This window comes from Brienomyrus brachyistius, chromosome 19 (assembly GCF_023856365.1).
Source record: "Brienomyrus brachyistius isolate T26 chromosome 19, BBRACH_0.4, whole genome shotgun sequence".
NCBI classification, from domain to species: Eukaryota; Metazoa; Chordata; class Actinopteri; order Osteoglossiformes; family Mormyridae; genus Brienomyrus; species Brienomyrus brachyistius.
The window spans coordinates 20,744,756-20,766,466 of NC_064551.1; the positions used below are offsets into that span (position 1 = coordinate 20,744,756).

The following is a 21,711-nucleotide window of genomic DNA, read 5'->3' on the forward strand; positions in this document are numbered from 1 at the left end:
TTGCCTTGAGCACTGTTTAGCATGCTACACGCCGTTTAGCCGCTGTTAGCCCGGAAGACACACGCCGCTACGAGGAACAAGTTAGTTGCTATTTATCTCGACTGCATGAAGTCGTTGGACGGAATTCAACAGGCCAACAAAAAAACCCAGTGCGCTACGGTTGGAAATAAACACAGGCGCATCCGCGGATATTTTAGCATTAGCATAGCTGCTTGGACATTTTGGAACAGTGGAGCAGCTGCGAGGCAGAAGGTCAAAGGTCATTTAAGTGCTGCGGTTTGCAGCCCGTAGGGGGATGTGGAACTAATGTAAATAGTGACATGGCAGCAGTGCTGAGCATCACCCCCTGCAGTGACTGGATGAGGCTGAGCTTGTTCCAAGTCAAGGCCGTGACTAAAGTCTGTTTGAGCTTCTAAATGGTGCTCTTGAGGGTTTTCAGTTTGTCGTCCAACTTAATCAATGGGAACAGTGGAGACCAAAGCTTTACTTAGCAAAGCACGTCTTTAGGCTTATGCAGCAGAAACTCACATTTGGATATCTAAGGCACGTCTCAGTAACGATTCGTTACATTTTGTCCCAGTGCAGGTTGTTAGTCATGAATGTACAAAACCGCAAGAATTCATCTTCATTCTTTCGTGCATACACAGGTCCAGGTCTGACCCCAAGGTGTGGGGCCAATTTGCCCTGGAAACAGCTGCAATATCTTTCAGCTGAGGCTTTGCCTGGAAGTGGCTATTAGTCTCCTGATTGGACCAAACCACGGGGACTTCAGAGGGGGGACCTCTCGTACCGCATTTCAAGATCAAGTACAGAAACACACCTGCTAAATCTCTCCTTGACCAACTACAGTTATTCCATATATTATTCCACTCTAGTACCGGGCAACCTGAGTAACTAATAAGTTAACAAATAAACCTAAATCTGCAGAGCGAGTCATTCAAGTTGTCTTCTGATTGTCAAAATCAACTCGCTACACTGGAGTTTTTTCAGGTTCAGATCACTGACACCAAACAAACAACCAAACAAATAGGCAAATACTGGGTGCGAGGGTTTTACGTCAGGAAACTGAAAGTGCTCACGCGCTGCAACCAGTAAGGAAGTGCGTTTATTTTGGTTACTTACCGTGGGCCTTTGGCTAATTCGCAACACATGTCCTCCGCAGATAACAAAACCATTTGTATAAATACTAAGATGTGGGAAAGATCCATTTGTTCTGGTGGAGGGGGAACCTGGCAGAGTCCCAACTGACCTCCATTAAACAGGTCTTAAAATTCCAATCAACTTCACATCCAATTATCCAGTGTGGAGCTACAGCTGCTGCAGCTTGTTCCCCCCGCCTGACGGGCCACGGCAGCGCAGTGGGTTGCGATGCAGGGGAGGGGGCTCTGTTCAAAATGCAGGCCTCCGCCAGAAAAGCTCACCCTGTTTCACATGCTTAGATGCCAGTCTGCTGTCCAGATCTATGATTTTGCTTTATCTGAAAAAGTACAATGACACCGTCAATGATACTCAACCAGTGCTCCAGACTACTGCCTGAGGGGGGTGATCCTTTTGGGGGTTTAAGGTTGGGAGAGCGCCCCCATCAGGTGGGTACCTTGCAGGCAGCTCTGCTGAATGCTCCAGAACTGCAATATTGCAACAAGAAAGGACAAGGACTGTGAAGTAGAGGACAGAGAGAATGCTAGAAGCTGTTGCAAAACGTGACTGAGACCTCCACTCACATATTGCAAAGGCTTATCCATTAGAGGGTGGTGCTGGGCCTGGCTCCTGTCCCAGGCACCACAGGGCATGAGGTTGGGGGACACCCTGGGCAGGATGGCCTTCATTTACCGAGGAATAAAATTAAACTGAATCCTGGCCTGATTTAGCTTCGGTCATACTTTGAAATATACTCCCCCCTGCTGCCCCATTCAGCCTCGGCACTCCGTGATGGACCACAACAACATCTATCTATGATACAACCGAGAAGATGTTAAATTTATTTAGAGTCGCATTACTTTGTTTTTAAGATGGAAAAAAAAGCTCACGTGGTAAAAGGTCAACCATGCCGCCCTTCCCACGTAGCATGGTGGCGAGAACAGGCCAAGTTCAGCTCCGCTAACCATTGTGCAGCTCAGGGCTGAAGCTAAAGCCTTTTCATTTCATTAGCGGTGTCAGCTTTCAGCCATTAACTAAGCAGGTTGACTGAGCCCAGAATGCCTTTTTCTGTCTTATCGCTGAATCTCTCCTCTATTATTCAAGTCTTGGGGAGAGCGCAATGAAATACCTTCACCACCTGATGTTTTGCACTGAGCCTCTGTCGTCCCATCCAAACAGGGCAAAATGGGTCTTATTGGAAAACGCACTCCGGATTCCCTAGAAGTGCACATATCGATCCCATGAGTGCCGTATCACAAGATAACGCTGACTGGGTGCAGTTGTGTTCCTCCAGGAGCACTTAGCATTGACCGCGACCCAACATCTGTCCTTGAGGTACACTTACGGTTGACCTGTTTCCAACAGCTGTCCTGAAGAGACACTTAACATCAGGTTCCACTCAACATCTGTCCAGGAGAGGTTACTGGTGGATTTATAAGATACATCTGACCACAGCGGGAGACCTCGTTGGGAGTTTCTAAATGGACTTGCTAATTGCAGTGGGCATCTTTGAGTTACATTAATCATGTAAGATATTTGAGCTTGAACAATTTCCCATGTGAAAGGAAATCCCCAGAGAGTGACTGGATGGGTAGCCTGCTGTCCCACTGTCGCCGTGCCTCCTGCTCTACATGCGTGGAGTTTGCATGTTCTGCACGTGCCACATGGGTTTCTCTCTGCAGTCCAAAAACACACAGTGATGTGAAATGGTGTCTCTAAAATGCCCATGGTATGTGAGCAAATTGGAATTCCTGGGTATTATCCTGCCTCATGCTCCAGCAACCACCCGCGCACCCCCCATGATCCTGTACTGGATAAATGGTTGGAAGATGAATGGACGTTTTCAGACTGGACCACATGACATCCATATGCCCACTGCCGCTGTTATGACTACTGTGTATGTTGAACTTGACAGGTGATTTGTCATTACACATTTGCACAAGTCACAGAGAAGGTCCATGAAGAATTGACCCTCCTACACACCCTGGTGCCAGTCACATTCCTCTCTGCTCTGGCCTCTACACAAACCCCTGCCACTTTCCTTGTGTGTTTCATAGCCTTAAGATTGGGACATCACAGTAAAAGGTCCACAGGGCATATAAATAGACAGGATAATCATACGCAAGACTTTCATGCTAGTCATGATAGTCAACATACACAGCCAACGCAAACTCATTACAACGGCAAACAGTGTCTGTGTTGGGTAGATTTGTGCATTATTTGCATTCATCAGCAGTGCAAACATACGTTCGTCTAGGCGATTTTGTTTGTCTATCGTTGTCAAGTTTGGCGGAATAGATGCCTCTTGGGTCGGCATCTGCAATACAGCATTTCACTGATGCTCCCGGATGGGTCATTGGCACGGGGCAGCCGCTGGCACGGGCCTCAGGTTGGCGCGGTTGCCTCATGCTCAGGTCCCAGCTGCTTTGTATAGCCAAGTTGCGGCCTGATTGAGAAAAAAAAAAAAACACCAGACATATTTGGTTATATTATACTCCGGGAAGGAATGTTATTTTTAGCATTGCCAAGGTGACTCAAATTGGGCTACTTTTTTATTTGGCATCCACGTATAAAACAGTTTGATGTAAAAACCTAGCTTGAAACTATATATAAAGAGTAATTCTTCAAGTATTGGTGCTACTCTGATTAATAATTATGCATTTATACTTGCTATAGATGTGCTAGTTTTGTGATTTAGTCTCACTGGGAATTCTGTGTTTCTCTCGTTCGGCATTTGGTTTCACATTGTGTAGTTCGGCATGTTTTGACACGCAAAGCAAAAGCGTTTAAAAAAGTTGGTTTAATAAATCACTGGAAGTGAGTTAGTTCCACGCCACCTATGGGTGACCACCTTCGATCCTAATTGTGCCTGTTTATCTCTCACATACACTATTAACTCACTCCTTTATTGCTGTCCATTTTGGTACAGGTCCTGCGGGGAGAACAAGTTGCACTCATGGGGAATCTCTGCGTAGAGGCTGCCTGCAAGAAGTAAAAGACGAGAGGCGGACAGAGTGTTCTCTGGATTCATGGCGGAGTTGAAGGTCGCACTCATGGAGAATGAAATGGAGAAACCACGCGTGCTGTTATTTCCTCATAGGAGCTCCTACCAATAATCTCACAGTCCTGCCTAACTAGGGGGGCCCAAAAACTCCATGCTAGATGGACTCTGATGGGTAATTTGTGCTGGAGGCTCTTTGCCAATGATCCGGAGTTGGAGGTGCTGTGCTGGAGCTCCAAGTAACCTGGAGGGCCGGCACGCCCAGTTAGTCCCCGACTTCACTGAGCAGCTCTGCAGCCTTTCAACCGCAAAGGAACACTAAGAAAAAAGTCAAAGCCGTTTTTTTTTTATCATATGAATGTTTCCTGAATGACTCTTGGATTTGGATGATTCTCTGATGCTTTGCATCTGATAATTTATCACCGATAACTTCATTTGTCAAACACTTCACTTTGAGTTCCCATCTCGCTCCTGTCCATCCACTTTACACTCGTGTCGGCCTCGGGCCTTTAAACGTGAATTCTTTCAGGTGATTTCGGTAGCGATTCCTAAACGTGACGCTCGGGGGTGAGATTGACCTGAGAGCTGAGATTAGGTTTGACCTTTGCCCTTCTAAGGGACAGGAGAGTAAGGGGTGAAAAGAAAAGAGGGAGTGGGGAGAGTTTGGGACCTGGAGGAGCAGCGAAGGCCGGAATGAAGTGGGGGCAGGTGGCTGAGAAAGTGAATGTGAAGGCTCGAGGGAGAAGAGGGGGAGCAGGTGGGTGTGGAGGGAAGGTTGCAGAGGAGACTGGGGGTGGATGGGGGGGGGGGAGGCTCCTGGCATTCCACAGCCCCACGGTTCTCCGGCAGTGACACACCAACGGCTCCGCTCGCGCTACCCACCCAAGACAGTGGATGGCCTGCTGACAGGGTCCAATTTTAGTCCTTCGCTCTGGCCCAGCCCCCCACCGGAGGAATACTTGCCCTCCTCCCCAAAATAGTCCATTCTGCACAACAAGTTACATAAAAGGCCACAAGGATATGCCAACGACTGAATCAGAAATAGGAGCAACCGTACGACTTCAACATATTTACTTAGTATCACTTAGACAGTACTAGTTACACAGTAATATTATCATTTAGATAGTACTACATACGTACTAACAGTATCATTTAAACAGTGCTACTTACACAGTACTAAGTATCACACTGTACTATATACACGTTCTACTTAATATCATTTAGACAGTGCTACTTACACAATAATTGTATAATTTTGTCTGCACTGCTTGCACAATAATACCATTTTGAGGGTACTACTTATACAGTATTACTTAGTATCATTTAGACCAGGGGTGGGGAACCTGTTCCACAGAGGGTCGGTGTGGGGATGACCTCTCAAACAGCCAATAATAAAACAGGGGTTCTCAACTCCAGCCCTGGGGACCCACTGTTATTGGCTGATTGAGAGGCCATCCCAAAAACTCGCACCCACACCGGCCCTCCGTGGATCAGGTTTCCCACTCCTGATTTAGACAGTGCTACCTGCACAGTATTAGTATTATTCTGACCATACTACTTATACAATAATAGTATTATTCACACTATAATAGTATTATTTATATTTTGTAAGTAGTATGGTCATAGTACCTACATCAAAATAGTATAATTTAGACTGTCCCACTTACACAGCGCTAGTGTCGTTTTGATCATACTGCATGCACAAAAATGAGTGTAATTCTGACGGCACTACTTATGCTGTAGGGTACCATGATGCCGCAGTGGTTAGCCCTGTTCCCTTACACCCCTGGGACCACCGTTCAAGTCTCTGCCATGGTTCCATGTGTGTGAGTTTACGTGTTCTTCCTGTGTTGTCATGGGAGTTTGTTCCAGGTACTCCGGTTTCCCCCATCCCCCCACAGTCTGAAAACATGATGTGGTTATTTGGAGTTACCAAATAGCTTTTGGTGTGAGTGCGTGAGTGAGTGGTGTGTGAGTGTGCCCTGCGATGGGTTGGCCCCCCATCCTGGGTTGTTCCCCGCCTTGCACCTATAGCCTCCAGGATAGGCTCCGGACCCCCTGCGACCCTGAATGGGACAAGCGGTTGGAGAAAATGGATGTATGGACGGATACTTAAGCTGTAATAGTATAATTTACAAAGCACTTCTTGCACAATAACAGTACAATTCTGACAAGACTACAGTATCATTTAAATTGTACTGCAAACACAGTAAAAGTGCTATTTAGACTGTCCTCCTTACACAGTATTACTATCATTTTAACTATACTACTTACACAATGCTACTTACACAATGTAATAATATACTTTAGACAGTACTACATGCTCAGTATTAGTATCATTTTGCATGTAGTACTTACACAATAATAATGTAATTCCGACAACACTTCTTAAAATGTGTTAGTATCATTTAGATAGTACACCTTACACAGCACTACTTACACTGCAATAGTATAATTTGGAAAGTACTATCATAGTATGTTTTAATTCACTTTTTCATTTTCACACTGATCTGTTTTTAACAGGGTGACACGTCTGTCACCCGACACTTCTAGCTGGACCAGCTCACACCCTAGAAAAGGAAACATCGGATTAATGTGGAGAGTGATGATCGCGTAACCCCTCCACCCTCCCGCCCTCGCGATCACCCTTTTTTGTTTTGGAAGTCCCACCCAGGGAGTGCGGAGGAACGGTCGACGGCGAGGAGAGGGACGTACACCATGCCACGTGTTTCTTGCTCAGGCGTTTAGCATGATGCAAAGGCTGCCATGACGCAGGACACATTAAGGTTGTCTGGCGTGCTCTCATTGTGTTCAGGCAAAACGTTCATCTTGAGAGCGTCATGACTTTGGGGTCTTGCCCCACCCAGTGAGCCCCACTGGGTTCTGTGATTTAGAGGGCCTGGCCACCTCACTCATGACCAAACTGATAGGTCAACGTCTCTTTAAGAGAGGGCTGGGAAAGGCCGCTGCGAAGAGGCGTGGCTTATCGCTCTGGAGGGCTTAGCATGCCATGTTGCTATTGTGGCCGTAAGGTTGGCTGCAATGCATGACACCGTTTCTCTGTCCTGGAAATTATTTATCAGCAGACGAGTGGCCTCCTCTCTCGCCACGGCAGAGCCGGGAGACAGGTGCACAGAACACAGGTGGCAGCGTTTCCCTGTCACACATTCCCGGGGGAGGCTGCCCCCTTGCATGCCACCATTTGTCAGGGCTTCCGCCATGCCGTCTGCTACCCCCACCCTCTTTTCCTAAATACTACTATTCCATGCACTATTCCATCTACATAATTAATGCTGCGCATATATGATCTGAATTTCATCAACAGTGTTGGTTTTTTCTTATGTTTTAACAGTGTTTTTAAATATCAACAAGCCATTTAGAATTGGGCTATTCGAGTTGATCTCCTCAAGGGCCCAGTACTGCTGATTCTCCAGCCTTCTTTTACCTGTGAACCAGGGAGGGTTTTCCAGAAAGCAGGATTTTTTGCTGAGCCAGTTAACTTGTCAAATGTAAGGGGGCTGAGCTAAATGTATGTGAATGAACATAAAGTCCATTTAGCCCAGACTACTTTAAATCCAACAGGTTATCCAGCTAAGCAAGAAATCCTGCTTTGTGGAACACCCTCTGTGGCCAATCAAAATCAGTAATTATTAAACTAACTACCTGGGACAACTGAAAACAAGGCCTGGATTCTGAATTGAGGGCCAGAGTTGAAAAGCCCTGATTGAGAATTTCATGCACAATGTTTTTTTTTTTTTTACGTGCACATGATTCATTATGCGGGAAAAAAGATAATTACATGCACTAATGGTCACAATTATGAAAACACTTCAAATGTTTAGAGACTACAGAACCTCATTCCATTTACTCAAGTTACTTCCATCTAATACATATTTGCAAACATGCTTTGATTGTTTAGAAACATTATCGCCAATATTCATGTAGTAATTTTTAAAGCGCAATGTCAAAAATATAAGGTGTATCCACAATTTTGGTCACTAGTATAAACACATAAAACCTATCAAATAATACATACAAAAAAGTATGTAAATAAATATACATCTTGTGCAGAACATTTAACTTTGTGTGAGTTATGGCACTCTGTGACCTTATGCTGGAGTCTGGGTAAGCGCTGTACAGCCCCATCTTCAAACCGGACCATTAAACAAAGGGCTAATGAGGAACTATTAGCAATTTGGCTCCCATTAAAGCCCCCAGGGGGGCTGCAAAACAGCCTAAGGCCAGGGCCAGTTGTGACCACACTTCTGCATATGAGATCAGCGGCATTCAAAGCTTATGAGAACAGAGTCCTGCAGCAGAGGCGGCGGGCAGTTTGTTGGGGGGGGGGGGGGCACACCAAGCGGGAACTGAACATTATCTACAGCTGTGTGAACTCTTCTCCCCCCCCCCCAACCCCACTGCAGGTGGGCCAGCCCCGTACAAAAAGCCCATTAAATGCTACTGGGTCACCTCAGCTGAAGTCAGAATTGATTTGCCCTCCACCCCTCAGACCGGTGTTAGCATAGCAGAAACACTTCTCGTCTGCTCCCGGTACCACACAAGCAGCCAGCTGTATGACCCATGTCATGTGCTTTGGTGCTTTCGCTTTCGAAGGGTCCCCCCCCCCCCACCCACCACTGCCATTCTGAGATACCGAGGTCTGTTTTTGCTCAAACATTAGTTCAAGCAGATGTCCACATTCATAACAGGTCTTTAAAACTCACTGTACAAACTGCACAAAGATCCATCACCCACAGATATAACAAGATGTATATAACAGAGTGACAGTCTGAAATACGATATTGCAGGAATGTTTTTGGAAATAACGTAACTCCAGCCCAGCGATCCATGCTCCACGCAAACCACTCCCCCTTGCCGGCTACATCTTCGTATCTCAGCTAAAAAAAAATACATGTGGAGGTTATTTTTTTTGCGAAGAAAATAAAAATAAAATACTCCAGACAGAGTATATCACGCTCTGCAAATAGCTTTTACTCATGGTCGTTAAACTGTATTTGAGATTAAAGAGAGTCTGAAATATGGAATGTTTTGCGAAAGTCCCGTCTCCCGAGATTGATGTAATACTAAAATATTACGCGCAAAACCATAAACCATTCAATTTACGTGAAGCAAGATGTTGGATCTGCAACAGTAGCTGTACGCGAGTCCAGCCGTAAAAAAAGGTCTAGGGCCAGTATTACTCCTACACTCAGAAAAATAATGAAAATAAAAGAAAACGCCAACAAATGGCAAAGCAATTTGTTGGCAGCCATTATTAAAAGAAAAAAAAAACATTAGCCAGGCAGCTTTTTCTTTGTAACAGATTTCAGACGCTCTTTATGACATTCTTGTCGTCATATTCTTCAGGACAAAAGCGTCCCCCTGTGATCCTAGCATCTCTGAGAGCTGCAAAAGTCATACGAGTGCGACACCGGAAAGGGAGTGACAGAGAAAGCTTGTCATTAACTTCTCCCATTGGCCTGTAGCTGGAGAAGACATTGTCTGAGATCTGAGAAATGCAATGTCTCCTTCCTATTACTGCCGATTACGTCCATCCGAAGCCGTACTAACGATCTTATAAAGCATTAAATAAATCAATGGGTCCGTGCGGCACTGAATAAAGCTAGCAAGCTAACTTGCTTTTTAATGGGACCTTTTCACAGCACTTTTGCCAACCGTCAGTCAAAGACTGGCAACATCCATCCATCTTCCAACCGCTTCTTCTAGAGCGGGTCTGGGGGGCTGGAGTCGATCCCAAGCAACGTGGGACGTATGGCCGAGAAGCAACCTATATGAGTGCCAGCCAATCAGAAGGTACACAGACGTTCACTGCGGCCAATTTAGAGACATCCCTTGACTTAACTGCATGTCCATAGACTGTGGGAGGGAATTCTCACGTCACAAGGAGAAGATGCCTACGCTATATACACAGAACAAATTGCAAGACTCAAATGCCCAGCGCTGGATGTATGATGCAGTTCTAACCAACTAGCCACCATGCTCACGACATCTCGTGTCGGTTATGTAAAACCGGGCGACAGGACCTGATATCAAGAAAGAATAACCTGTATATGCATGGCCCATTATTACTTAAGGTGTGACTCGCACACTGCCATGTGTTTAAATTAATCGATTAATTATGTTAATTGAGCGGGGATTGAGGAAGTACAGATGCCATCTGGAGCGCTCATTTTTCTGCTGGCTTCTCCAAACAGAGACCCCATGGTCAGCCAAGAGGGAGACCTTTCTTGTTTTGACGAATTAATATTCCTGTACACAAGTTCAGCGTTTCCCCCCCTAAAGTGAGAAAACATATAGTGTTTATCTAAATCAGCACCAGACCTAATTTTCTTTAAAAAAAAAAAAACTGACAAAGAAACAGTGTAATCAGCAACTGAATGCTGTTTTGAACTGATTAGAAATATCCACGAGTTTCCGACAGGAGCGATTGGCTCAGTAATCTGACACATCACATTGACCAAAACAAACCAGTGCTCCCAGTTTCACGAAACGACAGTGAATTTCACTTAGAAATACCCAGTTATAGAAGCGTAATCCGAACTCAAGCCACTCGACAGGACGCTACGGAAATTTATGACGTGCTAAATATTTCCTTTGTTCCTCCCAGTGGTAGCCTGCTGTAGCAATTAGGGCACTAGTGACTGCATGTGTTCATTATGGGTTTTACTGGTTTCCAGTGACCGTTTACAGTTTCCAGAGAAGGCTGTTTCCTTCCTGCTGCACTGGACCGGGGGCCGAAAGCAGAAACGCAGACCTACGTCCGCCCATCGATCCTGGCTCTATCCCGCGTCTCAGCTGGGAATCGGTTCGGTTTTCTCGCTTGCGGCTTTCCGCCACTACGGAACGCACAGCTGTCGACGGGCGCAGAGTAATGTCCCAAAACTGGTCTCGCGGGATGCACTCATACCCGTGGGAAGACATTAGACAGATATAACCTACTTAGTGCCTTATGGGTCAATTACCAGTCGTGGAACGCTCTCAGTTAGGTGTGAAGGTAAAAACACGGTCGTAAAACATTAACCTGCTCATGAGATCATATATCAAACTACAGGAAAGCGAAAATTTATATTGTTTGTTTATGCATATACGTGTAAATTTACTCATGCTCCTTTTCATAACCACTGGCAACGCCACCGATATCGGACGATATTGCCTGGCAGACGATTGCAACGCGACAATGTACGGACTACTTTATTTATTTATTTTTTTAGTTTCACGATGCTCCCGTGCAGAGCGCGCTGAAAATCTGCCACCGTGGGAAGTCGCATGACAGCAGCCCTGAAGTAAAAGCGGCTCCTCCACCATTTGGGAAACCCATTGAGGAGCTGGAATGGGACGAGCTTAGCGACACGGAGGGAGATTGTAGTAATGATAATAAGTCATGCTGACATTCTTCAGTGTCACATGCCTACTGTGATACAAAATGACTTGGCCTGTCTTTCACTGATTATTTTTATACTTTGTTTGACAGACACTTCTGGAAATGTCTTCTTGTTCTACGTCGTCAGCACAGTCCCAGGCAAAAGTTTCTTACATATCTATAAATACTACTGAGCTAAATGGCATTTTCTCACCCCTCATAAGAATCATGGGGCCTGACTTGGCAAGATACTAAACTTTTTTTTTCACCCCCCCTCCAAGTAACAGCTGTCTAAAAAAATAGACCCACCTGGTCCTGTCCTCCACAAAACAACTTCTGAGAAAAGAACCCTTTAAATTAGTTCTTGCTAATTAGCAACAAAAGAAATGTCAACAGGCGAAGGTCCTTTAATTCCTTCAGGTCGACGCTTCCCCTAGAGGGTCATATGGCTTGCGTGGTCTGTTAGTCTAAGGTGGGTGGGAGGGTTTGGGGAGGGAGGAGTAGGGAGGGGGCCAGGGGTCAAGCCTACGAGCACCCCTGCCAAGCCCTCACATGGACATGCTCAGGGAGATTTTTGGATCAACCACCGTCCTAGCTATTTTGAGCTTCGGTCGGCCTGAATTTTAAATTTATTTTGACGATTCTGTCAATCACCTCACAAAGTTATTGTTTGACTGCACACCAATTGGGTCTCTTACACTTAGCGTTTGGAAGGAAACGGAGGTTGCTGGGTAGGACGGGGGAGAATACTGGTCCAACATCTCCAGTCCCCGATATGCTATCATATAAATCTTTCAGTGTCTCTCTCTCTCTCTCTCTCTCTGTCAGTACTGCTGAATATTTCAGGTTCTGAAACATAACTGAGTCCCGATATCCTTTTTCCTCCACGGGTCAGCACGTCTCGTGTTACCGATTTTATTGATATATCGACCGGGTCTCGCATCTGTGCACCAAGCACCGGTTGCGGCCTTTAATGCCAGTTCTTAGTATACCGATTCCCTCACCACTCAGGCCGTGACGTCGGCGGGGGCTAATCTGCGCCGTGCCATGCCAGCGGGGGAATGTGACACCGTGTCCATTCCTCAACGTTCATGCCACAGGATGCCAGGCCAGTGAGGAGCACTGGCTCTCGGTGGGGGAACGCCCGGCGGGGAACGCTGTCACGTAGAGGCGCTGTCCCAGGAAACGTAATCGCCGGGGGAGCTGTCGGTGGGGAATGCTGTCTCCTGCCGTGGTGCCACTGGAAACCGTATCGCGGGAGGTGCTGTTACTGGAGGTGGGCGTAACCAGCACGGCTGCCACACTGCAGGCACCACTGCGTGTCAGATTGACAGCATATTGTTGCCGGGTTGTCCCCCTCCTGCTGTTTTTTTTTTTTTTTCCCCTAGACATGTTGGTAGAAGGTGAGCACAGTAAGCAAATGACATCATGCCTTCTTTCCATTGTGTGGTAAATTGCAGCAGGTACGGGGAGGGGAAATTAACCAGACGTCGCACATTTGGTGACTCACATGCTGGTTTCCGTCAGTGACAGTACCAGTAGCTAAGTAAACTTTAAATGTCAATCTGATTTTTGAGATTGAGGCAAAACTTAGGAAAATATTTTAAAAATTCAACCAAGGAAAAAGTATTTGGGTCCAACAATGCTTTTATTGTTCAACGGTTCTACCAAGACAAAAATCATTCCCAAGTGTTGCATCACATGCGCCTGAACACCCTAATGTATATTTGAGAGTTGATTCAAGGTGATTCTTTTTTTTTCTTGTCCCCTTAGTTTAGTGTATCTGGTCAAAGGGAGGCCAGAGCATGGATCTGGAGTGTCTTGACTAGTATAACAAGCTCAGGGAGCTGTACTGATCCAAAGTCTACTAGGCAACTGTCCATACCACAAAATGGAACCAGTGCTGAAACGCTTGGCTCCCTGTGTTTGGAGAAGGGGGCTGGTGTGGAGAGGGGGGGGGGTGGAAATTTGGCTTGTGTTAGAGAACATTCCAGAGAACAAACAACGAAAGTGCCCGGGAGAACTTTAAACAAATCATATAAATGCAGAAAACACCGTGTAATTTGTAAACCAGCTCGCTTGATCAGGCAGAAACGCTGATGTCACCATCCTTCATACGTTCGTACACAGAGCAGACTTTCCACAAAACCAGGCCGCATCGGGGAAAAAAAAAAACGTTCTGCAGCATTCGGAGTAAGACTCCAAATAAATGTTTTAGTAACGAAACAAAGGAATCTGACAGCGGTCTGCCGAATGCGTAAAATTCAGGACACTTCTTTAAAAAAAAAAAAAAAAAGTTGTATTGTAGCACACAGAAACCAATCTCTGCTATTGTAACAATAGAATAGATTACAATGTTCTGTAGATGAAATAACTAGAGTTGAGGTCAACAGAAAAAGTCACTGGTCACCAGGGCACTTTGACTTCCAGTTTCCGAAGGTTGTTCTCTAGTTGGGAGTCATTGTGGAAGGCAGCCTGATTTTGGAAGCATAGAACAGATTGGGAAATTCTTGAAAACACACCAGTGTTAAAACAGGATATTCACATGCAGACTATTTGAGCCAGAATATTACCCCAAACCTCAAGATGCAAACCTGTCCGTATGCCTGAACCAGTACCTTAAGGGCTAGGTCATCACAGCTGACTTTCCAAAGCAATTAATATTTCTAATGCTTTGAAAATCTGTCAATAAATCTCAATGAAGCCTATGATGCAACATTTTCCCCCCCGACAGCTGCGGGGTCCTGAAGTGCTGCATGAATGATTCCTAGGCGGCTTTCAAATGCTTAAGTTTTTCTACCTGTAAAAGTTCAAAGAATCCAGTACAGGAAAAGCAACAAAGACAACCAGTGTTTTTCAATATCACACCGTATATACAAAAACATTTACAAAATAAAACCACTGGCTAAGAAAATATAACGGTAAAATTACTAATTTTCGTGAAACCTTTTTTAAACTTGATTATGATGTATTGGATTATACACATTTACGTTTTCCATAGATTTATGTCGCCGTGGTTAGAAGATAAATGGATGTATTTACGTTAACATTATATACACGCATATGCTGCCCCACATGGCGGTCCAGACCACGGATCTTGTTGTTCCTGTTTTAAGTCCCTTGAGCACGATTCCAGGCGTGAATATGTCGAGAAAAAACATCCGGCTATATAAATAGTCAGAAATGATAAGTTGCTTTGGATGAAAGTGTCACCCGTGTAAGTAGCTGCAACATACGCCATACGTTAGCGTCCAGATTAATTCCATTTTGACCCCCGCCATCATGCCTCTTTGAACAGGCTTCATATATCAATGCGTATATTTAAAAGACAACAGAAGCAGCTATACTGAACTTGCTATACATGAAAAGAAAAATCTGCGTGACGGTTTTATTAAATTACATATATCAAATCTGATATATTCATAAAAATATTTCATTATAACTACGTTGTACTGTGATTGGGATCTTTATTGTTATAATTACTGCTTTCTGTTTGCCATGGCACAAAACATTAAAATTAAGTTTACTGCAGCCGCTTAAATGCAGGAACGGATGTACAACAAAACTGAAATTGGTTATCTTTGTTGCTGTTTTTGGAAACCAGACTTGTGGGTTTTTTATTGATTGTTCTCGGTCATATGCTCGCGGAATGCATTCAATTCAAAATAAACATTTCTATTTTTTATCCATATTGATAACACACTTTACTTTCTAAATGAATGGCCGTGCAGTTCCTGGTCATGACTCACCACACGACATCGCCTAGTCTCTACTTCTTAATGTCTAAGGCCGGTATTTTATTTGAAGAGAGAAAACATAACGCGGCTTGGTTGATTTTAGAACACAGAAGCCAGTTTATTTACAAAACTTTAACCGAAATGTACTTCGAGACAAACGGGAAGCCCTCGATCGTTATGTACACAGATCGCCAGTAACGTGAACACTTATTGAGACTCTAAAGACCGCCAACGCCCGGGTGTCCCGGTCCGTGAAAAACCTCGAGAAAGCAGTAGTTCAAGCGGATCTACCTTAATGCATTTGATTAGTCCATGTATTTAAGAATACTTCTCAAACGATTAAATTAAACAGAGGGCCAAGCGAAAAGCAACGGATACACCATACAACATAATTCAAGATAAAGGGCGGTCTTAACTAACTGCAAAACACAGTCAAAACTATTTTGCATTGCCATATTGTTGTGAAAGCGAAATAGAGTAAGAAATGCAATATATAAATATCAGAGCTCTAGGGCTATTGCGGACTCAACTATTAATAAGAAATTCATTTCAGATTCCTCAGCCCTTCCCTGCTGTATCCCATTAATGTTGAACCCTTGCCAAATGGTTTCCGCATGGCAGCTGCCGCGCATGCGCTCTGCCATGTGATTAAATTGGCTGCTGCGCCAGGACCTTAATACTGAGGCGTGTTAGAGTGTATTTTGAGAAACTTTTGTACCGAATTGCAAAAAAAAGGATTTTGGAAGAAAAAAACTTTTCACGGTGCAAGGCAGCGTTTTGCACAACGATCGCACAGAATTGTTCTTAACGTGAATTATTTATCTTTAATTTATTTTGCGATCTTTCTTGTTTTGCTATCATTGCTACAGTTATCGGGCAGTATCTATAGGCAGCCCGACTGCTGGAACACCGAAGAAGTACATCATTTCATTGACAGCGCTGGGAGAAGCGAACAAGCTTTTAATTCCCATCGCCCTAAGAGCTATCCTGGGATGACAGTATCGATGGAATGAATATATGAAGCGGAGAATAAGTGGGATATTTTATTGAAGCTTCGGAGATCTACCACGTCAGGTCAGGATACTTATATTTCTTTAGCCAATGTGCTTCTAATTTGTATTGATTTACTTTAATATTATAAAATCACTGTTAAACGCAGAATGCATTTATTTGTAAACCGGTGAACTGTCGCTCCTTCGAGATAACCTATTAACTATACAGCAAATTAATTGGCAATTCATAGTAAATTTTAACGGACTTAAAACTGCTGACGCGCTACAAGTTCGAAGGTTTAATATTTACGCGAACTTTCGCCTTCAGTTAACTTGTCGGGAGATGAATGGTTATTATTTTGTGGTCGATTTGTTGTATATTGTCGTATCAAAAACTTCCCACTAAAATGAGAAAGGCATAATTTATTTCTGGTAAAATAGAATTATACCAAATAAACGTACGAGCACACGAAAACCCACGTATAATGTGAATTTGAACAGCTTTACATTATGTTCTATTAATATAAATAATTTTGCTTACTAAAAAAAATACTTGCTATGGTGTGGTAACAAGAAGTTATTAAATTTTAATACATTACCAAAATAATTTTTAAGACAGCCGGGGGATTTTAATTTATCCACTTTGCAAGAAAATTAAATTCACCGCTTGTTTATATGTTTGTTTGTTTGTTTTGTTATTTATTTATTTTAAAAAACACCGACTTGGCTTGTCCGTGCCTAAGCGCAGTGAGCCTGAATTTGTCACATTTCTGCGCGATGTCTTGTTTGTTTGTTCGTCTGTGGCTTCAGTTTTTACTTTGAGGCAGGATCTCTCTCCGGGTCCACGTGGAGTTTGTGTTCATACTTGATATGTAGGAAATAGGATTCTCATCCTGACACTACGGGTCCTACGTTCAACCTCAGTTGAAACTTGGCTGTCAGCCTGTCTTGCTGTCATTACAGACACTTCAAAAATCTGATACCTCAGAAAACATACAGGTTGAATTTCGCATTAAGGGCTTATACTTAACACGTATTTATTCACGACCCACTTCTTTTGTTTTGGGAGCTCCGGACAGTTTTATTTGGAGCACGACGTACCCATTATTCGTTCGAGGCCTAAACTGATTCGGACTTTGGAAATATCTTTTCTAAAAAAAACAATCACAAGTTAGTCTCACACGAGAATAATATAATGGCTTATATTCGTAAATGTTTTTAGTGCGAATAATTGATTTTTAGGCCTTACCACGCATTGCCATATAATCATAAATTGGCTTGGGGAAGACTGAATACTGATTGACGGACATAAATAAGATTAAATAGCGGGTCCTCTGATATTAACATCTGTGTTGAGGTAACGTTTGGTAGAGTCTTGATTTCAGTGATGTTAACGAATTTACAAAAATAAACATCACGAAATTGTAGGGCGTGTCCTTACATTATTTACACTTTCAACTAATTAAACTCTAATCACAGTGAATATATAAATGTAAAATTATTACTGTGACTCTTACACTCTCAAAAGAAGGAATATGTCGCAGTCTTTTAGTATGAACGCGATAGCCTACTTGAATACACATTATCTGGTGTTAAAGCCATTGTACCTTTGGAAGCTGTAGAATTATTTGTGATATATTCCTTTCTTTATTAGGCCTATGACGCTGGTTGTGTAACCTTCTCCGAAACATTTTTACTTCAGGTTTGGTACTGAGAGACACATAAAGACCGATATTAAAAATTCTTGCTTTAAAATTTATTATCGTCTTTAAAATTGAGTATAAATATTCTCGTGTATTTTCGGTGTTTTTTGCGTTAATATCTGGAGGCATAATCAAGGTGTACGTATTGTTTAATTTTAGAAACGCCCTCATGTCAGGTGTTAAAGTATTACATTCTTACATATGCGTGTACTAGATATTAATTTGCAGACTATTTTATATTTCATTGCGGGGCGAATGCGTGTTTCTTTTAGTAAAGGAAACTGATGTTTAAGAATGGGGAATCTGAACCCTTATTTTTCTTTGCGCCATTTAAAAGGAATCCTGAGGAAGTTACGGTATTTCCTGCTGACATTTTGTAGTATAAAGAAATTAATTTCATTTAGACGTAAACGGTTGTTTTAACTGTTTGTAATGTAATACTTTCAGTGTCAAATTAATCAAAATGGTATAATATATTGCACAATAAACCCTCCCTTTATCAAGAAGAATAGCAGTTACGATTGTATGATATGCCGCCATTTAGTTGTATTGGCCATCACGCGCTGAAAGTTAAAAATAAAAATAACACATTTATTAGAGATGGCAGAAATATTGCTGAGGTTGGTATCATTCTGCATGAAAAGTTTAATACCAACCTTTTTTAATGGAATAATTGCTTATAAAAATCACAGTGCACTAAATAAGATATGTGTAAATGTCCTCAGTAGAGGTTTCAGATAACAGGAGAAAATCAATTCATCATGTCTAACCTTCAAGCTGAAGCATTATTGTCTTTGGTTTCAGATGAAGAGGAGCTGAAAATAATTAAAAAGCACTGTTCTCCTAGGAGGACACAGCAGAATACACCTTTTTTTTCCCTCTTACTCCCTTCACATGCATCATCCGTTCTCTATTCGGACAGTTGTTAAGAACAAAGAGCGGCAGAGCTGTATTTGAGCAGTATGAGACTGTAAGACCGCCTTTCCACGGAGAGAGAAGCCCTCCAGAAGACAGTGGGGGGGCACCAGCAGAGCGGGGAAACTGTTGGACAGGCTTGCATGCGATGTTGGGTGTTTATGGTATACAGACTGGCCTGTGTGTGCCGTGAAATCGGGACGTAGGCGGGAGGGGGAACAGTAGCTTATTCAGTGAAGGTCGAGGCTTCGTCTGAGCTTAATGCCGCAAATGTACTTGAGCGTATTTGTCTGAGGGAAGGCCGCTAGTTCGCCTGTGGGTGACCTGGCTGTTCATGTGAGAGGCCCACACCTGGTACACACCTGGCCATCACTGTGCTCAGTTCCTCAGGTAGAGGCCTATGAATCTGTGCCCCAAGGGCATAGATCCTCCCTGTCTCTCGCAATACTGTCACCGGCTCTCAAAGGCAAATGAAATCCTCTCTCCAGTGCAGGCAGTGTTGTCTCGTCCCCCTCGTCCCCCCCCCTCCCTAACCCATTTGTGCTCTACCCACCACACCTGAGTGCGACTGCTTCAGTTTGTTATAAGAAAAGAAAAAAAAAAACAGGTAGCGCCCTGACAGCTATTAGAAGTCACGTATGTGGGATTTTGTATAATAAACGAGTTGCGCTGCTAATGAAGCATTAGTTTTTAGGGCTGTGCAGTCCCCCCCCCCCCCTCCCCAGCCCCACTTGGTGTGTAAAAGTTGAGGCTTTGATCGAGCCACCTGGGAAATGCCAAGGTCCCAGGGACGCGGTGCTGCTCAGCACTGGGGGCCCCGGCAGCCCACTGCGCCACATGGGGGGGGGGTGGCTGGGGCGCTACCCAGTGGCTGGTGCAGCTTTGCAGTTTCTGCTGCTCCTGAGCTGCTGTTCGTCTCTGCAGAAATATGAAAAATACAGCCTTTACCCTTTTTTTAGTGTTTAACAGAGTGATAGCTATTGTAGATCTGCAGCCAAAAACGAGGAAGACAACTTATTTGTTCTACCCAGTTTTTGTTATTGTGCAAGACCGTGATATTATTGGCTTCTGGAGAATTCTCCTGGCATTACAGTTGTGGACACTGCCCTCCCAGTCGAACTTGTCAATTTTCTGCCTCAACATTAAGGGGAATGGGTGACTTACTGCAACACATTATAATCAGCTTAATGATGTCATGAGGAATAATAAAGTACATGTCAACGGTGTGGTGAGATTGTTACGCAGGTGGCTTTAATTAAGTTTGTCTGTTTCGCATAATCCTTAGAAAACGCACTCGGGCTCAATGACGGGACAAGCTGAGGTGGTTCCCTTGTTTACCTTATTGGGGGGGGCTGGTCTTTGTATGCGAGACTGCAGCCGCTGCCGTGCCGGTTCTCCTGCTGTGCCCCCGGCAGAGTTGGCATGGTCGCACTCGTGATTTCGGCTCACTCTGAAGCGAGGTGGCCAGTCGGCACGCGGGGTGCCTGCACCCGGTTTCTATCTGATTGTGAGAACTCGGGCATGCTCTGCCTGCCCCGTCTGACACCATCTCTGCATGCCTACAGAAGTTTGACTGGATCCCAGGAGAGGACTGGAAGGACTGGAAGCACAGGCCCTATGGAAAACACACACGATCTCAATGAGCAGTCGGTGAGTCTTGCAGTACTGCCCCCATCACTCTTATGGCAATGTGTCTACTATCTCCATTTTTACTCGACAAACTGTGTTGTCTCTCCTCTTAAAGCAGTGAGTTCTGTCTTTCATTTTCCCTTTAATAAATGAGTCCCCTCTCTCCCCATATACAAATAAGTACCTTAGTCCCCCCTTTTCTCCTTATATGTGTCCCCGTTCCCCTTTAAAAATGTCCCTCTGCTGTTCCATTTCCCCTTAAAGCAATGAGTAATGTCTTCTGCTTTTCCCTTAAGTAAGTCAGTACTCTGTCCCCATAAACCTGCGAGTATTCTCTCCCCTTTACGGGAAGCTACCATGAAAGCCAAAGAGAATGAAACATTTTAAACTACAGCTATCAATTCTTATATTTCATGAATGACAGTAGTAGGTATTATTGATACTTATTTAGAAATAATATAGGTTAGAATGTTTACTATAACAGGCATTTTAGATATGTTTGTGAATATAAACTCCTGTAAATATTTGTCATTCCTTTATTTAATGTTTGTATCATTATATATGGTTTTCAAATTAGTATTGAATGTATTCATATATCAAATTTTGCCTGAAATCAATGTTTCTGATATGAAACTACCCTTTTTGGCTTCGGATGGCTTAGAGCAGTTTTCATTTGCCCTTTTTGATATACAAGTCAGTTTGATTGCATTAGACATGCGATGCATGGAGGTATAGCAGATTTTATTATTCTGATGTTAAAATTATTAAATGCTGAACTCTCTTGTCACTTATCACGCTAAGCCTGGGCGTTTAATCTGGGGTTTTTAAGCTGACATGTCTGAGAACCACGAAAAGTAACAAGATGCTAAACGTCCCCGGCAATGTCCAGTAGTCATGGTCTTTTGAGCTTGAAGGCCACCCCGGCTTGTGAGAGTTGGGTGGGCAGAGCTGATGGAGGTGACTTTAATCTGAAGCAGATGTCTCAAATATGGCTGCACACGGGAGCCATATGCCAACCATGACGGAAAATGGGCCTCGCTGGCGCTGGAAGACGAGTGTGCGTGAAGCGGCGACACGCAGGGAATTGTATGGACCCGAACCAACCCTCTCACGTTACGGTCTTGAGTGGTTGTTTGAAACGTACTTTTAAATTTTTTTTTTTTTTTTTATATGCTGTACGCTTAATCGCTCAACTATTTTTAGGACGTCACGGTTA

The 21,711-nt window shown here is 43.8% G+C and overlaps 1 protein-coding gene and 1 long non-coding RNA gene across 2 annotated transcripts in view; one reads left to right on the plus strand and one right to left on the minus strand.

Annotated features, from left to right (window-relative positions):
• Positions 1-3,444: 3,444 nt before the first annotated feature.
• Positions 3,445-18,836, minus strand: LOC125714533 (uncharacterized). Its single transcript, XR_007383770.1, has 3 exons — positions 18,722-18,836; positions 4,039-4,119; positions 3,445-3,583 (listed from the first exon to the last, which is right to left on the minus strand). It is a non-coding gene; the product is annotated as an uncharacterized LOC125714533 (long non-coding RNA).
• The window catches only part of eya4 (EYA transcriptional coactivator and phosphatase 4), a 49,409-nt gene continuing 43,406 nt past the window's right edge, over positions 15,709-21,711 (plus strand). The window contains 2 exon segments of the mRNA XM_048985225.1: positions 15,709-16,330; positions 20,432-20,516. Coding sequence (XP_048841182.1) covers positions 20,484-20,516 — 33 coding nt within the window. The 5' untranslated portion in view covers positions 15,709-16,330; positions 20,432-20,483.